This window comes from Galleria mellonella, unplaced genomic scaffold, assembly GCF_026898425.1.
Source record: "Galleria mellonella isolate WM207_F2 unplaced genomic scaffold, CSIRO_AGI_GalMel_v1 utg96, whole genome shotgun sequence".
Classification (NCBI taxonomy): domain Eukaryota; kingdom Metazoa; phylum Arthropoda; class Insecta; order Lepidoptera; family Pyralidae; genus Galleria; species Galleria mellonella.
In genome coordinates, this window is record NW_026442179.1 from 3,934,713 (window position 1) to 3,961,068 (window position 26,356).

At 33.4% G+C, this 26,356-nt stretch overlaps 6 protein-coding genes across 8 annotated transcripts in view; 3 read left to right on the forward strand and 3 right to left on the reverse strand.

The window, feature by feature from the left end:
• Positions 1-5,300, forward strand: part of LOC113523594 (uncharacterized) — a 53,018-nt gene extending 47,718 nt beyond the window's left edge. Inside the window, exons 14-21 of the mRNA XM_052902748.1 lie at positions 525-703; positions 1,106-1,173; positions 1,251-1,337; positions 1,737-1,885; positions 2,345-2,501; positions 4,247-4,490; positions 4,799-4,900; positions 5,108-5,300. Of these exons, the coding sequence (XP_052758708.1) occupies positions 525-703; positions 1,106-1,173; positions 1,251-1,337; positions 1,737-1,885; positions 2,345-2,501; positions 4,247-4,490; positions 4,799-4,900; positions 5,108-5,245 (1,124 nt within the window). The 3' untranslated portion in view covers positions 5,246-5,300. The remainder of the gene's footprint in view (positions 1-524; positions 704-1,105; positions 1,174-1,250; positions 1,338-1,736; positions 1,886-2,344; positions 2,502-4,246; positions 4,491-4,798; positions 4,901-5,107) is intronic.
• LOC113523427 (60S ribosomal protein L21) overlaps positions 1-26,356 on the reverse strand; it is a 112,266-nt gene that overhangs the window by 64,265 nt on the left and 21,645 nt on the right. The window lies entirely within an intron of this gene.
• Positions 5,905-7,761, reverse strand: LOC113523633 (growth arrest and DNA damage-inducible proteins-interacting protein 1). The gene is made up of 3 exons (XM_026892341.3): positions 7,359-7,761; positions 6,807-7,042; positions 5,905-6,175 (listed from the first exon to the last, which is right to left on the reverse strand). The coding sequence occupies exons 1-3, from the start codon at positions 7,660-7,662 to the stop codon at positions 5,972-5,974; spliced, it is 744 nt and encodes a 247-aa protein (XP_026748142.2). The 5' UTR covers positions 7,663-7,761; the 3' UTR covers positions 5,905-5,971.
• LOC113523617 (phosphatidylinositol N-acetylglucosaminyltransferase subunit A) lies at positions 8,324-10,715 on the forward strand. The gene is made up of 2 exons (XM_026909614.3): positions 8,324-8,527; positions 8,700-10,715. The coding sequence occupies exons 1-2, from the start codon at positions 8,513-8,515 to the stop codon at positions 9,990-9,992; spliced, it is 1,308 nt and encodes a 435-aa protein (XP_026765415.2). The 5' UTR covers positions 8,324-8,512; the 3' UTR covers positions 9,993-10,715.
• LOC113523618 (clathrin light chain) lies at positions 10,022-13,108 on the reverse strand. Of its 2 annotated transcripts, XM_026909616.3 has the most exons (6): positions 12,820-13,108; positions 12,523-12,666; positions 12,181-12,292; positions 11,337-11,348; positions 10,560-10,748; positions 10,022-10,300 (listed from the first exon to the last, which is right to left on the reverse strand). In XM_026909616.3, the coding sequence occupies exons 1-6, from the start codon at positions 12,980-12,982 to the stop codon at positions 10,294-10,296; spliced, it is 627 nt and encodes a 208-aa protein (XP_026765417.1). In that variant the 5' UTR covers positions 12,983-13,108; the 3' UTR covers positions 10,022-10,293. The 2 variants fall into 2 exon arrangements, with proteins under 2 accessions (XP_026765417.1, XP_026765418.1); XM_026909617.3 differs by lacking the exon at positions 11,337-11,348 and having other exon boundaries at positions 12,820-13,105.
• On the forward strand, positions 13,169-26,240 carry LOC113523595 (alkylated DNA repair protein alkB homolog 8). 2 transcript variants are annotated; one of them, XM_052902746.1, is made up of 9 exons: positions 13,169-13,335; positions 19,634-19,777; positions 20,138-20,378; positions 21,446-21,769; positions 22,235-22,394; positions 23,416-23,686; positions 25,006-25,161; positions 25,354-25,518; positions 25,812-26,240. In XM_052902746.1, exons 2-9 carry the CDS (start codon positions 19,682-19,684, stop codon positions 26,220-26,222), a joined length of 1,824 nt encoding a protein of 607 aa, XP_052758706.1. In that variant the 5' UTR covers positions 13,169-13,335; positions 19,634-19,681; the 3' UTR covers positions 26,223-26,240. The 2 variants fall into 2 exon arrangements, with proteins under 2 accessions (XP_052758706.1, XP_052758705.1); XM_052902745.1 differs by lacking the exon at positions 13,169-13,335 and adding an exon at positions 19,115-19,184.

A 26,356-nucleotide genomic window follows, 5' to 3' on the forward strand; every position in this document is an offset into this window, starting at 1 on the left:
TTAGAATGGCAAACAAGCTGACGGCCCATCTGATGAAAAGTGGTAACCGTCGCCTATAGACATGAGCAGTACCATGGCCATAACAGAGTATACTGTTTCGCCCATAATACCCCCCATGCGTTTCCATTCCTGAGGACACAGGTGTTATTCCTCCGTACCCAGTAAATTCACGCCATATCCCACCTTTCAAACCGAAACACAGCCATGCAAACACAACTGCTTTACGGTAGAAACACGAATGGGTCAGAGGTACCCAAGCAATTGACTTTTGTACAAAGTCTCCCTCTGGTATAAAAGCTCTTCGAATAAAATATTATTTCTATGATATCACTAAAAGATTAAAGAACTACAATTGCCAACCCGCCTGTAGCAAAATTCCTCTTATTGAGACGAACGATGGAACGGCTGATATGATCATTATGACAATAGTTTTTATGAAAATCTTAAAAGACACATCGGTATTTCCTAACATATCCAATTTTTTATAAGGAAAAACTGATTTTGATACATTGTACTTACCTTAGCATTGGACGTACAAAACTGTGGTCTCCGAGAGCAGTCAGCCATAGATGCGCTGGCAATGATGCGATCTAATACGACACTCGTCGTTTTGGACTTAAGACATAATGCTGATATATCAAACGAATCGCTGTCAAAAGTGAGATCAGCATTAAGGCAAAACGAGAGGGGACTGAGTGGGCAGGTTGGTATCGCAGATTTATTGTAATAAAGAGTTGGTAATGCGGTTATTTTACATTGTGGTTACTTTTTTCTAAGTTCAGAACGAATGATTAGAGGAATACTCGTAAGTTATGGCAAAGTACGTTTACCATGACATCGGCTGTATGCTAGTGACACTTTTTATGCCACTTTTGTTGTATAAAAAAAAAACTGTTTTATATTAGCTCGGTCCCGAGTTGTGCCCCCAAATGAGGGAAAGTCTGATTTAAGTTTTGGATATATCACGAAACAGGATTTAGTTTTGGAGCAGTTAGTTGGCGTAATATTATGAAATTTATTATTAAAAATTATTTAAATAATATTTTTAATACCTAATACTGATATGAAAAGCAATGTTACTAATAAAAGTTATGGCATATTGCAGTACTCGTGGCTTGGTAATGTTAGTGGGATTTCAAGCGATGGCAGAACGGTAAAGACTTTCGTATGCAAGTAAGGGGCATAATATATTTAAAACATAAATAAATATATAGCACCATGAAACTGACTTATATCTTTTACCTGTACAGGAATGGTATGAAGGATAGGATACCGTCCATATCTAAAAATACATCCGTTAAATATACGAACAAATCAAGCAGCGTTAAGAAAGAAAGGTAACTAATTCCGCACAAAAGCGATTTGAAACATAAACATTTTTCTTCGTAACGAGAACTTTTATTGCTCCACAAAGATAAAAGCTCCTTAATTCAAGAATGCACCACCTACTTATTTCTCGGTTTGCCCAATGACTGGTAGAGAGCACCGTTTGGTGTTAAGTTCGCCATATGTACATAGTTTCAATGTGCATTAAAATTTAAATAAATAAAAAAAATGGCAGTTTCAATTGTTATAAAATTAAAATTGGACTAATACGGGAGCAAACCTTATCTATAGCAAAAGGAATTGGCGATATAATCGTGTTACATAGTCACAATAATATTCAGACGAACTGAGTAGCTCCTTTTTTTTTGGAAACCTCTTAAAATTGGATACTAATTACCTACCTGCACTAGAGACTACATGGAAGTGTTGGAAGAACAACTTCAGGAGGAAATGTCGCATCGGCAGCAGTTGGAGGAGCTGAATTTGCAGCTGGTAGACCAAATGAAGCAGTTGAAACAGCAACAGATACGGCTGTGGGCAAACGGTGCTACCTCTTCTGGTATATATTGCAAAATCGAATTGTTGCATAGCCAACTTTACTAAATATAGTAAAAAGCTTTGACTATATTTTTTGATCAACAAAATCTGGCAAACGACTGTTTAATACCTAAAATTTAAATTACTAACTTACTTAAATTATATCACAGTATAAATAATAGTGCTAAAGTAATTGTGTAGAAAAATCTTAAAATAAGAATTCACAGAAATCCCTATAATAATAGTAAGTTTCCAGTGTCAAACGAGGAAGTCTTAGCGGAAAGTAAGAATTCCAAGCGGTTTTTATAAATGAAAAACATACAATGTAACTGATTTGCCTTATATCGGGTAAAAAATGTCTATCTGAAGCAAATGTCATATTTAGGTATATTTTGGTGTTGTTGGATTGTAGCACGTAATCGAGTGTCCGAAATTGTTTTAAATTTTCATATGTCGAAAATAATGAGTCGTATTTCTGCAGGATCAGAGCAATCATTCGAAGCGAGTTCCAGGTCCGGGGGTATATCTAGCAGTTCGGGCTCGACCAGCTCAGTGCCCATCGACCAGAATACCCTTTCGTATATACAACAAGCTTTCAAAGATATTTACATGTTCATTAAGAATAATCAATGCCATGGGTTAGTAAATATTTTACTTATTAATTTTTGTGGAATATAGGTTGGTGTAATAAATAATTCCTGGAATATCAAGTTCGTTTTGAGCAGGACAGTCATGCCCACTACCCTAATAGACTCGTAATATCACACTTTCACGATTTTTTCAGGTTGATAGACTGTATATTTGTATCCAATGTATATTTTTAATATCTACAGATTTAATAATTGATTAGTGTTCGCTTCAAGATTTTGCCCAAGTGGAATTATACACCGTACAAAATCTTGGTCTGGGCATCATATATTTTTTCAGTGTGCAATATCGATGATATCACGACATAATTCAAACGAAGTTATTAGTGAAGGCAATTTAAATAAATTCGGTCACATTACGTCAATGGAAGGCGGAGGCAGCTGCGGTGCTATTAATTAGTTCAAACACTATATAAAATCTTGGTCAGGGCGTCATATATTTTGTAAACATCTCCTTTGTAGGTTGTTTTTTATTATTATTATTTCAGCCATTTTAAGTGTCCACTGCTGGACATAAGCCTGCCCCATAAGGGGAGTTTTGCCACTAGTAGTAGTAGGTGCCACTCTTGACAGGCAGCTAGGCAATAGCAGTTTTTTTAATGAGTGAAAATGGTATGGTAACCCTGCCTGCGCTAACGGGATACGCTGGCGGAGCACCAGTGAAGGGTGATAGATGAGAATGAAAACAGGCCAGTCAGCCCATCATGATGAATTCATCAGGAATTAACCATGATAGTTTCCAGGGAGAACCGCGAGAAGGTCGACCTGGTTGGGTATATTGCTAGTAATGGGATTCTCAGTTTCCATTACTAGCAATCCCTTTCCCTCAGGCAACCGCAGTTAGGTTTTTAGAGATGTTTTAAGAGGGATGTTGCTGCCCATCCTTCGCCTTCTCTTAGTCGCCTTTTATGACACCAACGGGAAAAGAAGGGGTGACCCATTCTATGCCGGGGTACACACGTTTGTAGGAATGCGCTATATCAATCATGGACGAGTTCAAACTTCGACTCGCACTTGACCGATTTTCGGGTGATTATGACCACAACCTTTTTTAAGGGCTGGATTCGTTTGTCTGTTTAATATTTTACACATGTATCAAGAGAATATTTTTTTTATACAACTTAGAATGGCAAATAAGCTGACGGCCCACCTGATGGAAAGTGGTTACTGTCGCCTATAGACATGAGCAGTACCATGGACATAACAGAGTATACTGTTTCGCCCATGATACCTCCTCCCTATTCGTTGCCATTCCTGAGAACTCAGGTGTTATTCCTCTGTACCCAGTAAATTCACGCCATATCCCACCCTTCAAGCCGAAACACAGCTGCTTCACGGTTGAAACACGAATGGGACAGAGGTACCCAAGTAATCGACTTTTGTACAAAGTCTCCCTCTGGTAAATACTTTATACTATAATAATAGAATGATACTTTCTTTAATAAAAAAGGTTTTCTCTCTCGTTGGCCCCATACCGTATCTTAACAAGTCGTTCTTACATCGTAATGTAATACACCTGGAATTCATTCATATTACATTCTGTCATCTATTTTTGTCATAGGTGTATTGTTTGAAGGTTCAACATTGTATCTTTGACTAGAAGCATAATAGGCAGCTAGTATTTAAGTGTCAATAGAGCTAGAGCTAGTTCCTAGTTTTAGAATTGACAAATAGTCTGACTATATAAAAAAACATTCAATATATGAAAATAAATAAATATACGTGTCTGATCCCAGCCAATGCCTCCATGAAGTAAAGAGAAAAGAAACAGAAGAAGAGCAACTAGACACGACCGATCTGACAGGGGAAAAAGAAGTGACAGCGACGGAAGACTTGGCAAGTAAACTCCGCATCAACATCGTGCCGAAGAAGGCACAGAGCGCCCACATGAAGATATTGGAGAACGTAAAGATGAACAAATCAACGAAGAGTGCACATTTACTTGGCGACTCGCAGCATGGTGTAGATAATCTAAAGATGGTACGTATTCATCAGTAGATGGTAATGGTATATTTTTGTACAAAAAACAAAGAAAGCTATACTTTGGTAAAAATTTGCTTCAGAGTTTGACCTTTATAATAAAACAGTGTTTTTGGATTTAGACCTAAGTAAATTTAATTGTACAATAATTTTATACCTAATACAGTTTGATTTTAGTAAAACAGGACACGATTACGACTACGATTGCATATTGCTATTACTATTGCTTATTATTGCTTCTAAGCAAACTAATTTTGTTCACATATATATTAATATTTTTAAAGCTTGTATACAAATGTTTTTTTCAGAAACCAGAAATGTTTGAGAGGCAAATAGGTGATACACAAAATTCTCATATTGAAGAACGAAGTGTGATCGAAGAAATGATGGCCCAAATAAAGTCAAAGAAAGTAAGATTACTTCATTAATCGTTATAAAATTGAAACATCAATACACTCATTCGCATAATATTATTTGCATTAAATACTGTATTTATAGTTGATTTAAAACATTTTTAATATAGCGATTCACAGTTAAAATGCAATACAGAAAAAGGATGGGTTTAAAAATTTTATAAATTATGATTTCCCGCCAAATATTCGTAACTTTTTTAACAGAGTTGCATAGACAAGAGCAGCCCGTGCAGTAGCACAGTGAGCGACTCGTCGGCGACGCTAGTGTGCTCGCCGCGGCGCCAGCCTGATGTCAACCCGCGCGACGTGCTCTACTCCTCCAGCGACGACGATAGCTCCTGATCTTTTGTACATGTTTATTTATAAACAACTTTATGTAGTAAACAAATTGTTTGTACGGACGACTTTGTTTTTGAAATGCCCAACACGTGTTACTTTTATTTTTAACCCTTCTTTGATAATAGTGGAAATTTCCATCATAACATTGAATGCCCAAAAATTATATAAAAGACCAATTTCACTTTACGTTGATCGTGTCTGGATACCTTTTTAATCTCCATTGCAAAAAACAAAACATAGCTGTCAAATTTATTGTTTTAACCATTTTTCTTTAATTTTGAACATGAATTATATCACCTTGATTTATTTCACCAATAAAAAAAATCATGCAAAGAAGGGTTAATAATTGTATAGATGACGATAAGTTTCCTAATCTAAAAAAATTTAATAAAATTAAACCGCTTTTTAAAGATGGAATTAAAAGTGATCCCGTAAATTATAGGCCCATTTCCATTCTTCCCGCACTAAATAAAATTTTTGATAAAATTATGTTGAACCAACTAGTCGGTTATATTAATTTAAATTAATTAATTCACGGTAGTCAGTTTGGTTTTTCTATTGTTTGTAAATGAATGAATAATGTTTGTGATAGCTGCACATCACTCGAGATATTGAACTTTGGATTTGACATATACCAAAATTAGTTTTTTAATACACAAGTAAAAAGTATTAACATCTTTATTTATACACTATATTATCTAACAATTATATAAATTATACAATTAATTACTACTTATTTGTTTGTATTTCAGCATTTTTCTGTTGTAATTTTGCAAGCAACATTTTATCTTTAGCTTCTTTACGGGCTTGCTTCTCAAGTTTCCTCTGTTCTTTCTCCCTCTTGGCCAACATTTCCTGGAACCTCTCATCACGAGGGTCAAGTTTAAATCCAAAGTGCCTTCGAACCTCTTCCACAAGACGCTCTTTCTTTTCCTGTTAAATACCAAACATAAATTTTTGTATGAAAACCATCAAAGAAATATTAAGAAGAAGATATAACAAATTTATGGTATACATACATAGAATATAATTTAGAAATAGGTATTTTAATACAGATAATGAACACTAGTAACCTAGACCATATGCTAAATGATAGATAGTTTTGTTTATGCTTTTATGCCTTATTTCTAAAATAATAAATACAACAAATAAAATAAACATTTAACTAATAACTTAATAGAAATTTTGTGCTGTTTTGTAGTTAGTATTGACACAAATTTATAATTATAAAACCAACTTTTGTTTGAAAAAAAAAATAGTTGAGTTTGTTTACACATTCTTCTTAGCTAAAATTACTTTCTGAATAAAAATGATTCTTTTTATTACCACATTGATATGTTTGTAAATAATGCTGTACTTGCATAATTGTTTTTGTTTGAGATATGATGTTATAGTTAATTAATTGTTAATATTTATTATAAGTACACATTAATTCTAAGGAATGGCAACATTATGAGAATCATAATCTATATTTCATAATTTACTTAGAATCAGGTGAATCTTCAGATCGTTTTTTACTACAAAAAAAAAAAAAAATTAAAAAGTTTTTATTACAACAACTAACCTTGGCTGCTTGTGCTTCAGCAACCTTCTTTGCTAACTTATCTTTAAGCTCTTTCTTCCACTGATCCAACTTCTCATACTTGATGGCTAATTCTTTCTCCCTCTGTTCTATTTTCAACTGTTCTTCTTTTCTCTTTTGTGTGGCAGTTTCTATCATCTCTTTGATTGTGTACGGGAAGGCTACGGATTCATATTCTAGTTTTTCTTGTATCTCATTCTTTGTAGGCCAACATAGACCTGTAAATTAGAGAAACAAACCTCATTTTTTTTTATTTTTATTATTATTTGACAAAAACACAAAGTTACAAATACAAAATACAATGGGCCCCACACTAGGCGAACCTGTATCGTGGGCACCCGACAAAGATTAACAAATCACAATGTGTTATTATAAAAAGTACACACAAGAGAGCATGTTAATACAATTTTGATAGGGAATCAATTTTGTACTTTTATAATAGGTACAAAGTATATAGTTTTTTACGCTACCTACTTTTTGGTAATCACCGATTAGTTAGTTGAAGCAATTTAAGTTTATTGAAAACAAACTTACTTGGATTGACGCCACTAGCGCTTCCATACTTTCCATATACTTTTCTATTGTATTTCAGAGTCAAGTGTGCTAAACTTTTAGGGGTTTCGTATGGTCGACGGCCATTTACAAGGTTATAGTGAGCACTAGACAGCCGAGAGATATTTCTTTTTTTCTCAATCTCGGCCTCCCTAGCTTGCACATCGTCGCTATCGTCTAAGAACACTTGATCATTTTGTTCAATAACTTCAGAAGTTGTAGAAAAACGGCGCAAACTATTAACCAAATTGGCTCTTATAAATTTCGTTGTTACACACAAATTCATTGTTAATTATTTGCAACTACTTTATGGAAAAATATTTTTAGGTTATTTAATTATTTTGACATTTATGGATCTATCAGTGTACCAACCAATGCTACAAAATAAGTAATCACTTACGTATTTTAGGAGACATCAGTATTTTTATACTGACAAAATTAGCAAATGAATCTATGCAACCACCGTTTAATACAATAAAATGAATAAACAAAGTGTTCTAAAACTATTTATGATATACCTCTGCTCAAAATATCAATATGGATCATAAAAATAGAAAAATTAAAAATAGAATTAAAGTTACCAAGAACTGAAATTATTTTTCTGAGACATGGTTTTTTTGTTAGAAGTGACCTTAGAGAAATATTACGGGAGTTATGAATATAAGCAGAGACCGAGTCTCATGTGTCACTATATAAAATAAGTATAGTCGAACAATTTTGCGAATATTAATTTATTTTGCGTTGTCTAGGTGGATTCATTATCTAATTTCGTCAATATAAACATAGTGCCACCTCTTCACTTGCTCCACTACTCAGGCTGTGGCACAGCTGCTGCATCTAAGAATTAAAAAATGTCAGATTGACATTTGACAGAGTTATTATCCATTCCAGACAAATTATCTTCTTGAAGACTGACATTTGACAAACGGAACAAACGTACTAAAAAAAAAAAAAAAAAGTTATTATCCTTACAATCCTTAGACTTATGATTATTCATTGTAATATTTGATGATAATTTATACATTTTATTATTATAATTATTTTTTAAATTTATTCTTTTATTACTTTCTTACATTAATGTTAACATCAGTGATATCACGTATTTTGTATATTTAAAGTTAGGGCAATTTAAAAAGATGCCTACAAGAACTGTGAGTTTCATAATTAAGTACTTACATATTTTCGTAAAAACAGACTACAAAATCAAGTGTCTACTCGTTTATTTCGATTAAAGAACGAATTTTATGAAATTATCATAAAATTCGTTCACTAAGTTCATTTAAAAAATCGAGACGTAATAAATACATCATTTATCTTTTTTAGGAACCGCCAGAAAAGCGGCACGTTATATGCATGGCATCAGATTTCTTTTATCCAAACACTGGGGGTGTGGAAGAGCACATTTATAACTTATCACAATGCCTTATGAAGCGAGGACATAAAGTCGTCGTCATCACACATTCCTATGGTCAGAGAGGTGGTATCCGATATTTGACTGGTGGGCTAAAAGTATACCATTTACCTCTACTTGTAATGTATGCACAATGTGCCCTGCCTACTATGATATGCAATATAGCTCTTATTCGATACATTTTAATACGAGAGTGCATAGAAATAGTTCACGGTCACTCTGCTTTTAGTGTTTTGGGCCATGAAGTATCAATAATAGGCAAATTAATGGGCTTAAAAACAGTATTCACTGACCATAGCCTGTTTGGTTTTGCTGACACATCTGCCGTACTAACCAACAAGTACCTGCAAATGTGTTTATGTGAGTGTGACCATTGCATATGTGTTTCACACACTGGCAAAGAAAATACAGTATTGAGGGCGAAAGTTAAGAATCACAAAGTTTCTGTCATTCCTAATGCTGTTGATGCATATAATTTTATACCTGACCCAAGTCAAAGGGATCCTAATTTTATTACCATAGTTATTGTTTCAAGATTAGTGTACAGGAAAGGTGTAGATTTGATGGCAGCAATAATAGCAGAAATGTGCCCAAAATATCCTAAAGTAAGATTTATTATTGGGGGAGATGGACCTAAAATGTGGCTTTTACAGGAAGTGAGAGAGAAAATGGGATTGCAAGATAGTGTGACATTACTGGGAAGTCTGAAACATTCTGAAGTTAGAGATGTTCTTGTAAAGGGGGATATTTTTTTGAACACGTCTCTAACGGAAGCTTACTGCATGGCCATAGTTGAAGCAGCTGCTTGTGGTTTGAAAGTTGTGTCAACTAAAGTTGGGGGAATTCCTGAAGTATTACCAGAGAGTATGATTTATTTGACAGAACCTAATGTGAGCAGTTTGATTGAAGGAATTGAAAATGCTATGGAAGATATAAGAGAGGGCAAAATCTTATGCCCATATAAATGTAACAATATGGTCAGAACAATGTACAACTGGATGGATGTGACAAGGAGAACTGAAATAGTGTATAATAAGATATCACGAAATAAAAACAACCCATTAGGATATCAATTGCGAAGTTACTTAACAAGTGGTGTTTGGCCATTTATCTTACTTATAAGTTTAATGTATTTACTGCTACAACTTGCAGAAAAAATATACAAAAGGAAACATATTGATATAGCAAGGGATTTGCAATTATAATAAACCAAAGATAAAAAATACACATTCAATATTCTTTTTTGGAATGTTTATTAGATACTATGATCAAAATAAAAACAATTTACTCCAGCTAGTCTTAATGTTAGCCATATTTTTAACTTTAATAAAATAGAAAACAATATTTATGTAATAAACAGCAGTTACATTCCAATATTGCAGATTATAATAATAAGATTATTTTATAAATTATATTTTTATTAGAGAGTACACAATAAGTATATATTTTTCTATGTGATTTTCTCTAAGACTGATATTTATAATATTACCATCATCAACTCTCCATTCAAGCTCTGAAAAGAAAAATACACAAATATAATATAAACAAATGATCTTTTATTGAATTTTTTAAAATATATTTGACCATAAAAAGGGTGTAATAAGGTTTTTTTTTAATTAAGCAACCTTGGTTGAACTAGGGAACAAAATTGAGGGTACAACAAAAGTTAGTAGCCTAAATTTCCCCGATTGAGAATCAAAACCGGGAGCTCATTACAAAAAGCAATGTGTCTATTGCTGCATTATGGAGGTTAACTATAGTAGGAAACTTACACTTTAGTAGTACGTGGGGGGTGTTTGGGTCTGACGCCAGACTGTTTCAGTTGCAGGACGATGGAGCGTAGGCGCGCGACGTCGCGACCTCGCCTAGGCCCGAAGTCGCACAGTTCCGCCACACGGGTCCACTCGTTGCCGTCTTCGACATTCCCCTCTGAACCGCGAGCTAGGGCTCTCTCAGCATTCCTATATAGTCAATGATGTTAGCAATGAAATATTGAATTTGTTAAATGAAATTTTTTACCATATAAATAATGCAATGATATTGAAAATCCCAATGAATAGATGAAAATGGCTATGTTCCATGTGAGAACAATGCTTGCACTGGGGTTGAAAAAATTTGGTATTCTGAAAGTAGAACAAGCAATAGGAATAAGAAGTAATCATTTGCCTTGGTATAACCATATGAGGACCAAGGACAATTTTTGTCTTTGGTCGTGGTAATAGTGAGAAAAGTATTAAGTATGAATATGAATGGAGGTATGACATTGTCAGAAAAAGTGTGAATGCTGAAATGACCAGAAATATAGATGATTGGAAGACTTAAAAATTATATTAAATAGATATTAGATAAGGGACAGAAAGGGAAGTTGACGAAATAAAAACTGGTAATGTGAACAATATAAAATAAAGATATATGTATATTGTAATTCCCATCACCTATCAGAACAAAATTATATATTCTTGTTTTTTAAAAAAAAAATCACAATAGAAAATCAACACAACATCCCTCACCAACCATAGTTTAAAAACACCATTTTATTAAATACTCACTTAGCAGATTCCCTGAGAGTTTGAAAAGAAAATAGAGAAAGATTAATTTATATTGTACACTGGAGGATGTAAGAAATATACAAAATATATGTACAAAAAGATCATTGACAGTATTTTAGAAGATCAGTACAATAAATATTGCTCAATTGATTAGATTCTGAATTGCCAGTTCTCTAAACCTATCTAAACCTTTTAATTTAATTTTAATTTGACAATTTTGTGAAATTACCATTTTTTGGGCCATCATAGATGAAATTAAAATAATTTTCACTTAAATCTACTAGAAATTTAATTCATATTGGTTCTTAGAATAAAGATTTTGGTGTGGCATCAAATTGAAATTTTTATTGCTCCTCCAACTTAACTGTAATATCGTCATAGTCGTAGAATAGTGACGGATCTTTATATGTAATCTTCGTCAGATCCGTCAGAATTCTACGACTATGACGATATGTGATTTTGTATGTGTTGTAACTATGATACCCATTTACATTGGACCCGTTTAAAAGTGTATCTCATGATAGTAAATATCAGGAAAAAAACTAATATTTAAAAATTGATACAGTGCATACATATAATTTATCAATTAAAGAATTTAAATTGTGAAAAGTATCATGACCCATAATAATAATTTGACATAATTAAGTGTAGTGACCTATATATGAGTAGATCAATCTTAACTATTTAAATAATCATAAAAAAGGTACAGAATAGAAAACAAATACAAAATAATAAAGTCAAAACTGCCTCTATTTTAAATTGGTTTATAAATACTTATATTTTACAAATCAGTTGTATAAAAGCCTATGTACATATATTAAAAAATATATAAAATTCATATTACCTATTAGCTGCCTTTGTCTTTGCTATCTGCTCTTCATGTGTCTTGTACCAATCTTCTAGTTCTTTCTTTGCCACCTTCAACATTTCTTCCTTCTTCTTTTCTTCTTCAGCATCTTTATAAAGGAACAGTTATGCAATCATTACTTGATTGGATATCCTATTATAATTAAGAGATAGAAATAAAGTTTCTATTTAAGTATATTGAACAATATATTACATCATTTCCAAAAAAGTAGTTTCATATATATTCTGAAGTTAGATTAACATTAAAGTGGGCATTGTAAATTTTATAAGGGCTATATCATATTACATTAATTATGTACAAATTTTAATTAACGCATACCCTTCTCTTCTAATCTCTTTTTCTGTTCCTCTCGCCAAATTCTGATTTTTTCTGGCTCTTCTCTTTCTTGCCTGAATACTGGGGTTGGTGTAGGTTCTTCTTCCAACAGACCGTTTGAATCGAATGCTGCAGCACTGGGCACTTCTGTTTAAATAATAAATAATCACGATCTTATATATTACTATAATGCAGGTATTGATTAATGACGCATCGGTTTATTGTTTTTACCGTTTTTAAAGAATGTTTTTACCGTTTTTAAAGAAATTCTTCAGAATATAATTTACTAATCGTACAAACCTACAAAATCATCCAGTCCATTAGTAGTGGATGAAACTATTGGGGGCGGAGCACTAGTTTCCAACTCATCTTCAAGACCTGCTAATTGGTTTTGCTCGCGAGCTAAGAACTCTGCTGCTGGGTCTACTTCGGGCTGTACAAAGTTATCGCCGAAATCATCCATTTTATTATATATTTAATAATGCACGAACTGCAATTATGAAAGTAAAAATTAAATTAAAGTGATGAGAATGAAATCAAACAAGCAAGCGAACAGATCTCAGAATGACGTAGAAAATGTACTATTTACTCTATGGGAATGACAAGTCCACATCACAGATCAATTTAAGATTCTAGAGTCTATTTAGTCGATATTAAACACTTCTTACACAAGTGCAGTGACGCTGATTCATAAATTTTTAAACCAATTTAGAGGCTTGTAGTGTTTGTTTGTACCATAAATATAAAATTAAAACCATTAAAGTAGAATTTTAATACTTACATAATGAGTTTTCTTACATTTTATTCGCATTGAATGTAAGTAACGAATTCGTTATCTTTGCTAATGGCTGTAGATATTTTCATTTGAATACATTCACCTCGAAAACTTAAAAATAAATAAGAAAGTAGATGTCGGTCACCTCGGAAAAAAAGCGCGGGAAACGTTTAAAAAAGCGGGAGTGTTTTTTGATCTTCTTTAAATTAATTTTATTTTTATTTATATAAGGATTAGTCTTTTTTATATATTGTGTATTAGATTGTATATTTAATTGTATATTTTGTAGTAATAGTGTTTGTTGCTGTAAATATTGGTAAGTAAATTACCTATATTAACATTATGGATCCACCTATAGACCCTGGGGGGACAACCCCCAGGTGTCTGCAAATATAACTATTCCATTCAATAATAGTTTTGATATATTGGGTGAATCTAGTATGGACACAGATGGTTCTAGCGTTGCAAGTTCTAAACGTAAGCGAGTACGTGGTGAACGTCGCATTTGCAAACATTGCAATAAAAAACGAAGGAGGCACACCAAGGGTCTTGAATCTAAAATTAAAGATAGTGATTGTCAATGTATTGAAGATGAGAATCAAAATCAAGTATCAATACCAGTTGTAAACAATACCGAGTCTGTTAAACCTGCTTCTCCACCCAGTACTTTAAGCAGAACTTTGTACAATGCCGAGGATATAGCACCTTATGTCGTTCATGTACAAAAAAATGAAACACATCCTAATGATAACACTACATTACATCCTATTGCATTTGGTCGCTTTTTACACACTAATAAGATAAATAATATAGTGAATGGTAGCCTCAAAAGAATAGGAAGAAACCGTTTATCGCTTTCTTTCTCAAATTTTGAAAATGCAAATGCATTTTTAAATAATAGTAACTTAGTGACACATAATTTTAAGGCATTTATACCTTCTTTCCATGTAACCCGTATGGGAATTGTGAGGGGTATTCCTAAAGATTGGACAGAAGAGGAAGTAATCCAAAATATATCAGTACCGATAGGTTGTGGGAAAATTCTAAAAACCAGAAGAATAAAGAAAAAGACAATTAATGAAGGACAACCAAGTTTTATTAATACTGAAACCATTGTTATTACTTTTGATGGACAAATATTGCCAAAAAGAGTATTTATGTTTTACACATCATTAACTGTAGATTTGTACATTTACCCTACTATCCAATGCTATAACTGCTGTAGGTTCGGACATGTCAAGATGCAGTGTCGTTCAAATCCTCTGTGTTATAAATGCAGGCAAAATCATACAGGTGATAAATGTGAAGTAGATGAGGAAAATGTTTCTTGTATCTTGTGTAATGGTTCTCATTCAGCAATTAGTAAAAAATGTCCTGAATATGCACGTCAGAAAGCCATTAAAGAAACAATGGCCCATAGTTGTGTTTCTTATGCTGAAGCATCAAAATTTCATCCTCCAACTTCTAAACTATATTCAGATGTATTAACATCATCATCTCCTTCCAATAAATCTCATTTTCAATCTTCTTTCCTTAAAGAGAAATCATCATTACCACATATACAATCATCATATAAAAAAACAGTTACACTTAAACCACGCTCTCCTCAAAAAATACAACAAGGATATGATCGTTCTGCCCATGAAGCCATAGTTAAGGAATATAATATTCCTGCTCCCTCTAATGGTTGTGCATTATCATCAAATAATATTGACAATAATCAATCCATCATTGATATTATTCTCATGCTTATTAAAGTGTTATCGCAATCAAAAATGATACAAACAACTTTACCACCGTCCAACGATGCCATGTACAATGTATTTTCTCAATTATTAACTTCTCACAATGGATTACAAAGTCCAAATAATTCAGTGGAACTGTCGTAGCATAACAAATAAGAAATCAGACTTATTTTATTTGATTAATAAATATAATCCTTTTATAATAGCTCTACAAGAGACTTGGTTAAAGCCAGGATATCCTTTTAGGATTTCAGGCTTTACAAGTCTCCGTGATGATAGAGCTGACGGATATGGCGGTGTTGCCATATTGGTCAAAAACTCCCTTCTTTTTTCTTCTTTTTCGCTTCCTGTATATAGCGGCATTAATGCAGCTGCTATAATTATAAATGGTATCTGTTTTGTTACTTTATATATTCCTGATCCTACATGCCAAATATATTCACAACTAGAACAATTATTTTCAATTTTACCTAAACCTTTTCTCGTAATGGGCGATTTTAATGCTCAGCACCAATCGTGGGGCAGTTCTACTTCTAATTTTTATGGTGGAAAACTCCTGACGATAATTGACACTTACAATTTATGTATTATTAACTCAGATGTACCGACACGTAGAACTGCACCGAATGAAGGGTTTAGTGCTCCTGATATTTCAATATGTTCTTCTGATTTAGCTTCTTCACTGTCGTGGTATCCTCATTCCTCTACCTTCGGAAGCGATCACTTTCCCCTCATTCTTTCTTTTCCAATTTCCATTCCCTCAAGTCGAAAGAGTGGTCCTCGACTTAAATATAATTTATCAAATGTAGACTGGAATATTTACAAACAATATTTAGATAATAAAATATCGGAGTTACCTATTGTTTATCATGGAAATGAACATCAATGTTGTAATGACTTGATAATTAATATGAAGGAGGTTGCTGATTTATTATTTCCTGTTAAAAATAGTGCTTCAGGGAAAATTCCCTCCCCACCTTGGTGGGACAAAGATTGTACGGAAGCAATTAAAAATCGTAAAGAGGCTGAAAAAAATTATAATAATTACATGACATCAGAAAATTTTGAAATTTACACCGCAGTTTTACGTTCTACTCGAAAACTACTGAAAAAAAAGAAATTGGAAGGTTGGAGAAGATTTTGTTCTTCTATCTGTCCAGAAATTAATTCATCAGTCGTTTGGAATAATATTAAAAGATTCAGATCTGCCTTTAGTGATCATACATCACGTTCTGCACTCGATTTAACTTTAGCGAATAAATTTTTAGATCGCCTTGCTCCTAGTTATGTGCCGGAATGCCTTTACAATATTTCTCTATCCGTCTCTGACGAATTATCCGAACTTGAGTCTCCTTTTACTCTTGTAGAACTTAAAGGTGTTCTAGCTTGTATTAAAGACTCTGCACCGGGAGAAGACGGTATACCGTATTCCTTTTTTAAAAATGCTAGCGATGCGAAATTAATTTACTTTTTAAATATAATTAATTCCATAATTATTTCGGGAAATATACCTACTTCATGGAAGTCTCAGATTATTATACCATTTCTAAAGCCTCATAAACCACCTTCTGAACCGTCTTCATACCGTCCTGTTGCACTTTCCTCTGTCTTACTAAAGCTAGCTGAACATTTAGTGAAGAACCGTCTAGAATGGTTTTTAGAAAGTAATAACTTACTATCCCCGAACCAGTTTGGTTTTAGGAAAGGTAAGAGCACCTTAGATAATGTGAGCATTCTTATTTCAGATATTCATATAGCTTTCTCACAAAATTTGTCAATCCTCTCAGCCTTTTTAGATATACTCATAAATTCTGCCTATGATAATGTAATAATTTCTATTTTAAAAACTAAATTACAAGCTTTAAATGTACCGGTAATGCTTTCTAATTTCATTATTAATATTTTATCAGAAAGAACAATACATATGGATCTAGATGAAGATACCAAATTATCTAGAACAGTATGGAAAGGCCTTCCACAAGGATCTGTTCTCAGTCCAATTTTATTCAACATATACACATACGATCTAGAATCATTCCTTGATAAATCCGTCAAAATTTTACAATATGCTGATGATCTCTTATTATATTTTATTGCGAAGTCCATAGAATCTGCTTCTGCCAAATTATCTGATTCATTAGATTTGTTAAAAACGTGGTTAGATGCAAATGGTCTTAATCTTTCTGTAACCAAGAGTAGTGTAGTTTTGTTTTCAAGAATGAGATCACCGCAACAAATTAAGGTGCTTTATGATAACTCATACATTCCTATAAAGACTGAAATTAAATTTTTAGGTATCGTGCTAGATAATAAATTAACAGGTCTGTCCCACTGTAATTATATTTCCACGAAATGTGAGCGTAACCTCAACATTCTTAGGTGCCTTGCTGGAGTTTGGTGGGGAGCACATCCCGTTTCACTAAAACTTGCTTATAATGGTCTTATAAGGAGTGTCATTGATTATGGAACTTTTTTTGTTAGCTCCAGGAAGTTCATTTGCTTTTAAGAAATTGGATTTAATTCAATCAAAGGCCTTGAGGATTATCTCTGGAGCAATGAAATCAAGTCCAATCAATGCTTTACAGCTCGAAATCGGTGATCCACCTTTGGTTTTAAGAAGGCAATATTTATCTGATCGCTTCTTTTTTCGTTGTTTACAATTATCTGATCATCCGCTTATTCAAAAGTTATCTCAACTATATATCTTTATTTCGTCTTCATCTTATTGGAAACATAAAAAACCTCCATGTTTAATACAAAGTTATGAAAAATATAAATCCATAGAATCTCCCACTTTTACATCGTCCTGTTTTCCCATTTATAAATGCTCATATCAATCTTTAGTTTTATCTCCTAATATTAAATATGATTTTGGGTTATCAAAAAATGATTCAGAATTGAATGCCAAATTTATGTTTATAACTGACATTGAATGGAATGAATGGCACTACATCTTTACTGATGCATCAAAACCAGACAATAGCGGTTGTGTAGGTGTGGGTGTGTTTCATTCACAATTTAATATCGTTCAAAAAATTAAACTTCCACCGGAATCTTCAGTTTTTACCGGGGAATGCTATGGTATTTTAAAAGCTGTAGAATATATACTTTTAATGAAATTACATAAGGCAATAGTTTTCACTGACTCTATGAGCTCTTTGCAAGCTCTAGCCAAATATCCGTTTAAATCAAAACCAGTTTATCCCATTATTTGTGACATAAGACAAAGTCTTTATCTTTGCATGTTGAGAGGGTATTCCGTTTCTTTTGCCTGGTTACCAGGACACAGTGGTATTAGCGGCAATGACAAAGCTGACCTTATTGCAAGAGAGGCTGTAACTTGTGGTGATATGTATCCGTATCATAATTACTGTAGTGACCTAGCTTGTCTCCCAAAAATATATTTAAGGTATGCCTGGAAGGAATATTGGGAAAAAACAAGTACAATAAAAGGAAGATTTTATCGCCTTATACAACCCGATATTCCTTTCAAACCATGGTTTTGTAAATTAAGCTTGGAAAGACCGCAACAACTATTATAACTCGTATGCGTCTAGGTCACGTATGCACACCTTCTCATTTATACAAGCTTGGTATTGTACAAAGTTCGTCGTGTAATTGCGGTGCTGAAGTGGCGGACTTGAATCATATATTCTTCTCATGTTCTAAATTTGACCACACCTCCCTTTTTAATCATCTCCGATCCATCCGTGTTCCATTCCCAACTTCTATTCTTACTCTACTTTCTTCCAATGATCCTATTATCTATAAAATACTATCTTCATATATATATGATAACAATATTAAGATTTAGTTATATTACATGAATACATTTATAGTTGCATCAATTGCTTTTCCTATATATTTATAAGTATATTCTCATATGTACAAGTATATCCTTCATATCCTATAAATATCCTAGACCTAATCCTTATCCTTTCTAAATTCGTTTGTGTTAGGTATTTTTATTACTATTATCGTTTCCCCGTTTTGTTCTTGGCAAAATACCCTAATATCGGGGTGAACGCCACAAAAGAAGAAAAAAAAAAAAAAAAAGTAGATGTCAAAAGTGGTTAATTTTTTTTTATCTTTATATGTTTTGTTTGCTTTTTAGTATTTTTTCCTTAATTTTTTGTATAAAATAGGTAAATTAAGATTTATTAATAAAAATAAAAATAACGAATCTGCTTAACTATACCACATTAAATTAACAGTGCCTACATACATACATAGTTTTCCATTAATTGTATCTTGGTTATTTAAAATTTGTATTTGTTTCAAAAAGAGTATTCTGTTGTAAGGCATTCTTTTAAGTCTTAGATCCAATTAATTATACTTTGTAAAAGTAAAATTAAAATTTCCTCAACTTATTATTTCTAAAAAAAAATCTTTTTCAGATTAATACTTAATAAGGTTTTCAGAGAATGAAATTTATATAACATATTTTGTAATTTTGGGAACATTTAAAATGTTTGTCAAAATATTAATTTTAATTTATATATATATTTCAACAAAACCTATGTATTAAAATTGATATGTAGATTGGCAATTATTTATTTTTAGATATTAATTCATATTGTTTTGTCTTTTTCAGCTTCTACATTCTCTGGTGTATTATAATAGAATAGATAAAGTATAGATTATGAATGAAGAAAAGAAAGTTGAACGAAAGAGAAAACGGTTTTCTGCACGCCTGAAAAGCTCAAAAGGGATTATATGCACTGATACACCCGGCCCTGTAAGATTTTTTTATTTTTGAAATTATTTTTAGTATGTAACCCTTCATTCAATAATATTATATAATACAAATATTATTGATTTACTAAGTAGAAAGTTATTATTTCAATCTGTTAATATTTTTTTTATCTTATTTTTATCATATCTATTATAGTCTAATATTTTGAAATGTAGTATATTTGTCTATAACTAAGGTCAGAAGGCGGTGTATATAGTGGGTATAACTTATTTTATTAATTTTTTATTATTTATTTTATTATAAAATTTTTATTAATAAAATTAAATTAATTAAGCTGTTTATGGTAGAAATGTACTACTTCTTAAACAGGATTATTTTATGCTATTATTAATTTATTTTCAGAACATAGTATTATGTAATTCCGGTCAAGCCACCGGCTTGGAAAAATCATTTATAGTTAAACTCATCAAGAGTTTGTCATCTGATATACAAGTTCCTAAGTTCATAGCTGAGAAAGGAGAGTCACACTCATATTTACTGTTCAGCACAACTAAAAATGCTATTTTATTCTATAACACTTTTAATGGCAAAGCCAAAATTGATGAAAATGGTACACCTCTCTATATGAGCTTTGTTGAAAGAGGTAAGATTGTTGTGGTTATACTAATGATTATTGGCACTTGGTGGAAATTTGAACATACATTGATATCGTGAAACACCTCTACTCTTCTGCTATCATTGTGTGGTTTCAGCATAGAATGGGCCATTCCTTTCTTTCCCATGGGTGTTAGAAGATGGGACTAAAGGAACTTAATGATTAAGGGATGGGCATCAGCAGATTTAAGAGGGATCTTAAAATATTACCAAATCCTAACTGTGGTGGCCAAAGCGCCTACCAAGTGTTGCAACTACTGGCAAAATCCTTATGGGGGAGGCTTGTGGTCAGCAGTGGACAGTTAATGGCTGATATGATGATGATGACTTGTACTCTTCCATGATTAATTGTTGTCAAACTGGTCCAGTATTTACTGTAATAGATTGAATTGGAAGGATGCAAATGTTATTATAAAAATATCACATAAATAAATAATTATTATCTATTGACCCTCCACCATAACCTCTCTTCTTAATTAAAATTTTGTAAGAGTGCCAAGCTTCATAAAGTCTTATGAATTAATTTTATAATAAAAATGACACAAGTTGGTGGCCCTCCTGATGGAGATTTTGTACATAAGTTGATTGCTTGGGTACCTCTGTCCCATTCGTGTTTCAACCGTGAAGCAGTTGTGTTTGCATGGCTGTGTTTCGGTTTGAAGGGTGGGATATGGTATGAATTTACTGGGTACAGAGGAATGCGTTGCCATTCCTGAGTCCTCAGGAATGGCAACACATAGGGGGTATCATGGGCGAAACAGTATACTCTGTTATGTCCATGGTACTGCCCATGCCCAGGCGACAGTTACCACTTTCCATCAGGTGGGCCGTCAGCTTGTTTGCTATTCTAAGTTGAATAAAGAAAAATTAGACTTATAGCCTCAATATATAACACTACTCTTAAATTACAACTTCTGAGGACTAAGGTCTCTTGATTATATTGCTCTGAAAATATTGATAATTAATAAAACCTGAAATTTTATAATGCAAAAATATATTTATGTTTATTTAGATTATTAAATATGTTATCATTAATTTTTTCATTAAACATTCCAGTACCAAATAACGAATTTATATGTCAGCATGATAACCCTCAAGGGTTGTTTCTATTGGACAACTTTATTTCAATAGAAGAAGAAGAGCATTTGATAAAATACTTTGATTGGGATGAGGATATAGTGTCTAGCAATCTGAAGAACCGCCAAGTGAAGCATTATGGATATGAGTTCAGATATGGCACTAATGATGTCGATCTCAACTGTCCTCTAGCAGAGAAAATACCAGATGTATGCGATGTGCTCTGGACGAGATTAAAGGAGCATGGGTTCGATGTTGGTGTACCTGATCAGTTAACAGTCAATAAATACAAGCCTGGACAAGGTAGGATCTTTAAAAAGTAACTATTTTTTTTTATTTATTCACATGATTTTATAAAAATATAAAATAATATAACAGTGGTGTCTGTATATATGTTTGTGAAAGTGTCCTGTTCTAACCATATGATTTACTTTTTCATTAAGTTTACATGCTAATATTGTCTAGAAAGCTCATATATACTTTGCATATAATAGTATGGAGTGAATTGGTGGGTCACTAAAACCAATAAAAATTTACTAAATTGCAGCTTACAGATTCAAAGAAATATTGGAGCCTGAAAATGTATTAAGTTATGAGTATTGGATTAACTTAACAAGTTAAATACTCGGTACAGTTGTTTTACAGTAAAAATAAATAATCATTGTCATACACAAATTGCTGTGATGCTCAGTACATAAATTAATTGTTATTTCTAAGTAGAACTTATCATCAGAAATAAAAACAAATGCATAATTTATAATTATACAGGTATACCGTCACATGTGGATCGTCACAGTCCATTTGGCGATACAATATTGTCGCTCTCCCTCGGCTCTGCAGTGGTGATGGATTGGAGACATCACAGCGGCAAAACTGTGCCTGTTTTGGTGGAGCGGAGATGTTTATTGATCATGAAGGATGAAGCCAGGTAATAATGGTTGATAGTTTTTTTATATTATTATATAAATTTATTTAAATTAATTATAACTTATTTATTTATTCATTAGTATATGTGTGTATACAAGGTGGACTGAATGTTAAAAATATTCTCTGTCAGTCATTTTTAGGGAATTGTTAGAATACTTGAATGCAGTACTAGTAATAATTGATATTCATAGAGACAAAGAGAGAAAGAGAGAGAGAGAGGAGAGAGAGCCATATAAATAAATAGAACTAATTATATGGAAGTATAGTGTTGGTACAATCAATTAAGAAACCAAAAAAATTTACAGTTGTAAGAAAATATGTATACAATCGTAAAATTATAGATAGATTTTTTTATTCAATTTAGAATAACAAACAAGCTGACGGCCCACCTGATGGAAAGTGGTACCCGTCGCCTATAGACATAAGCACTACCATGGACATAACAGAGTACACTAATTCGTCCATTATACCCCCCAATGCGTTGCCATTCCTGAGGAATTAGATGTTATTCCTCTGTACCCTGTAAATTCACTGCCATATCCCACTCTTAGTTCCTTAGTTCACCTAGTTCATTATAAAATCCTTAATAATTATAAATGCGAAAGTGAATTGTTTGTTACCTTATAGCGGCTTAACGGCTTAACCAATAACTATGAAATTAAGTATACACGTAGTATATAGGACGGAGAAGGGTATAGGCTACATTTTATCTCGAGTGCGTTTTTCAAGGCACTTTCTTCCACGCACAAACATTCTTTGGAATCAACTTCCAGCAGCAGTATTTCCGAACCGATACGACAACATAACCTTCAAGAAAAGAGTATATTCCTTTTTAAAAGGCCGGCAGCACACCTGCAAGGCCTTTGATGTTGTGGGTGATCATGGGCGGCGGTAGTCACTTACCATCAGGTGAGCCGCATGCTCGTTTGCCCCCTGTGTTGTTAAAAAAAGAGTTAGTGAACATATCCCGATCACGAGAACCAAGTTGCGGGTAAAAGTTAGTATATAATGTTTTTTTACAGGTATGACTGGCAGCATGGTATACAACCACGCACATGGGATCCCATCATCGAAACACGATCAGTACAAATGGGAAATAATGACAAACTCATCAAAGTGGTCACTAGTGATACGGTGGCGAGAGAAACTAGGATATCCTTAACGTTCCGATGGACTAGATCGGGTCCATGCCAGTGTAACTTTAAAACATTATGTGACAGTGTGGAAAAAGGCAATTCTAATGATATAGAAGATGAATTAGCGTCAAATTTGGAGGAATTGCATGTACATAAGGTATGTATAATAGTATGGTAATTTTTTTTTTCTATTTGACTGAGTCAAACTGTTAACTCTAGTTTTTTTTATACAACTTAGAATGGCAAACGAGCTGACGGCCCACCTGATGGAAAGTGGTAACCGTCGCCTATAGACATGAGCAGTACCATGGACATAACAGAGTATACTGTTTCGCCCATGATACCCCCCATGCGTTGCCATTCCTGAGGACTCAGGTGTTATTCCTCTGTACCCTGTTAATTCACGCCATATCCCACCCTTCAAACCGAAAGTAGTAGTTTCGTTGTACAGTCAGCAGTATTAAATCAACCACAATTTCTTACCTCCCTGCCGCTATGACTAGGGTACTGTAACATCTTTCTTTTCATTGCGTGTATGTAAGCTTTTTTTACTTCAGGGAGGGCCCGACTCAAGCTCTTCCCTGGCAATTGCTAGCAATATACCTTGGCAAGTCAGACCACGTAGTCCCGCCTGGAAATCGTGCTGAATTCCTGATGATTACGATGGGCTAACTGACCTGTCTTTTCATCTCGCTTATCATCCCTCACTAGTGCCCCGCCAGCGTATACCGTCAGCGCAGGTGGGGTTACCATTCAATTATCGACCATTAAAAAAAATCATAGTAGCAGGGTAAACAAAACTTCAATAAAACATATTTTGCAAGTATGATCGTCGCCCCTGTCATTAGAGACTGTTGATAAGGCTGTGTACTATTACCGCTATTGTAGAATATGTATAGTCTTAAACGAGGTCATAATAGAACTTATTGGGGGAAAAGGGATTGTTAGTAATGGAGACTGAGAATCCCATTGCTAGCAATATACCCAACCAGGTCGACCTCCTCGCGGTTCCCCCTGGAAACTATCATGGTTAATTCCTGATGAATTCATCATGATGGGCTAACTGGCCTGTTTTCATTCTCATCAATCACCCTTCACTGGTGCTCCGCCAGCGTATCGTCATACCATTTTCACCCATCAAAAAAAAAATAGAACTTACTGAAAACGGCCTCTATACGATAGCTTATGTGAAAATTCTTTGAAGCCGTAAAAAGGTAATTTAAAAAAAAATTCTAAAAAGAAACTCGTGGGTCGTTAGACCACTCAGACAGTAATGCCAATGAGCCTTATTTTACCTGCGCTTAATGATATTAAAATGTTATATTTTCGACTACACTGGTATTATAATGCAATAAGAAATAAATTAAAAAAATATATATATTATTGGTATTATTTACAAGAAAAAAATGTTTGCTTAGTGAATAGTGTTCAATCATTTATTTGAGTAGCCTACAAAAGAGCTCATTCACTTCACAGGTCTACGAACAAATAGCGGGCCACTTTAGCACGACGCGGCATAAGCCATGGCCGAAAGTAGTGGAGTTTCTAGAGGGTTTGCCCCCGGGAGCTGTGTTGCTGGACCTTGGCGCTGGCAACGGGAAGAATATATTGCGGAGAAATGATATTTTACAGGTAGAATACGATTAATATTGATATCAGTTATTAGCTATTTTTTACGCGATTTTGCTTACGTGCATTGGTATATTTTTCATGTATTTTACATATATTTAATATACTTTTAGAATTTGGTACTATTTGCTTGTAATCGCGATACATTGAGTCTTGGAAATAAATTTGGGAATTAAAAATAAATCTTTATTATAGATAGCCGGCGAGCGTAGCAGTGGTCTTCTTAATGAATGCAAACAGTATACGCAAAGCATCCCTGGTGCAGACTGTTTGCGTCTCGATTTGTTATACCCCGGGTTAAAGCATTCATGCGCGGATGTCGTCATATGTATCGCTGTTATTCACCATTTTAGTAGCAAGGTAAGTGTGCAATTTACTAAAATAAAATTATTTATTGTTTATAATTATCCGACTCGAAGGACCATAATAATTTTTCATCATCATCATTGACTTTAGCTGTATATTGGCTTTTCGTCAATTATTTGTATCTAATAGTCTAAAGTATGATCAGGCTCTATGTCATATTTCATTGCATACATGCATTGCATGCATACTTGGCCTTATATGCATGATTGAGAAATAAATGTTCAAGATACTGCAATACCTTCATTATGTATAATTTTAATATGATACCTATTTCTATTTCTTTTCAGGCGAGAAGATTACAAGCGATTTGTGCAATATCCAATCTGTTACGGCCAGGCGGACGCGCGCTTATCACCGTCTGGGCGAAGGATCAAACTAGGTCAAATTACCTTTGCAAGTCCAAACAGAGCCAAACAGAAAACGAGCACCTCATAACAGTTGGTGGTTTAGACTTGCCCATCCACGAAAACAGAACCCAATTCCAACATAACGACTTACTAGTACCGTGGAAACTTAGGAATATTAGTGGAAATAAACTTTCGGACAAGCCGGAAAGCACATTGTTAAGATATTATCACGTTTTCGAAGAAGACGAGTTAAGTAACTTATGCAAAGAAGTACCAGGCTTGTATGTGATTAGTAGTTTTTATGAAGAAGGCAACTGGTGTGTTGTATGTGAAAAAAATATAACAATTTAAATATAACATTGTACTTTATTTTTTTTTAATTTAAAAATACAATTGATCTACAAAATTAAAAAATAAAACGGTCTCTAAAAACACTATACAGAACAATGTGTATAACAATTGTCGCTATAATAATCTGCGTGGAT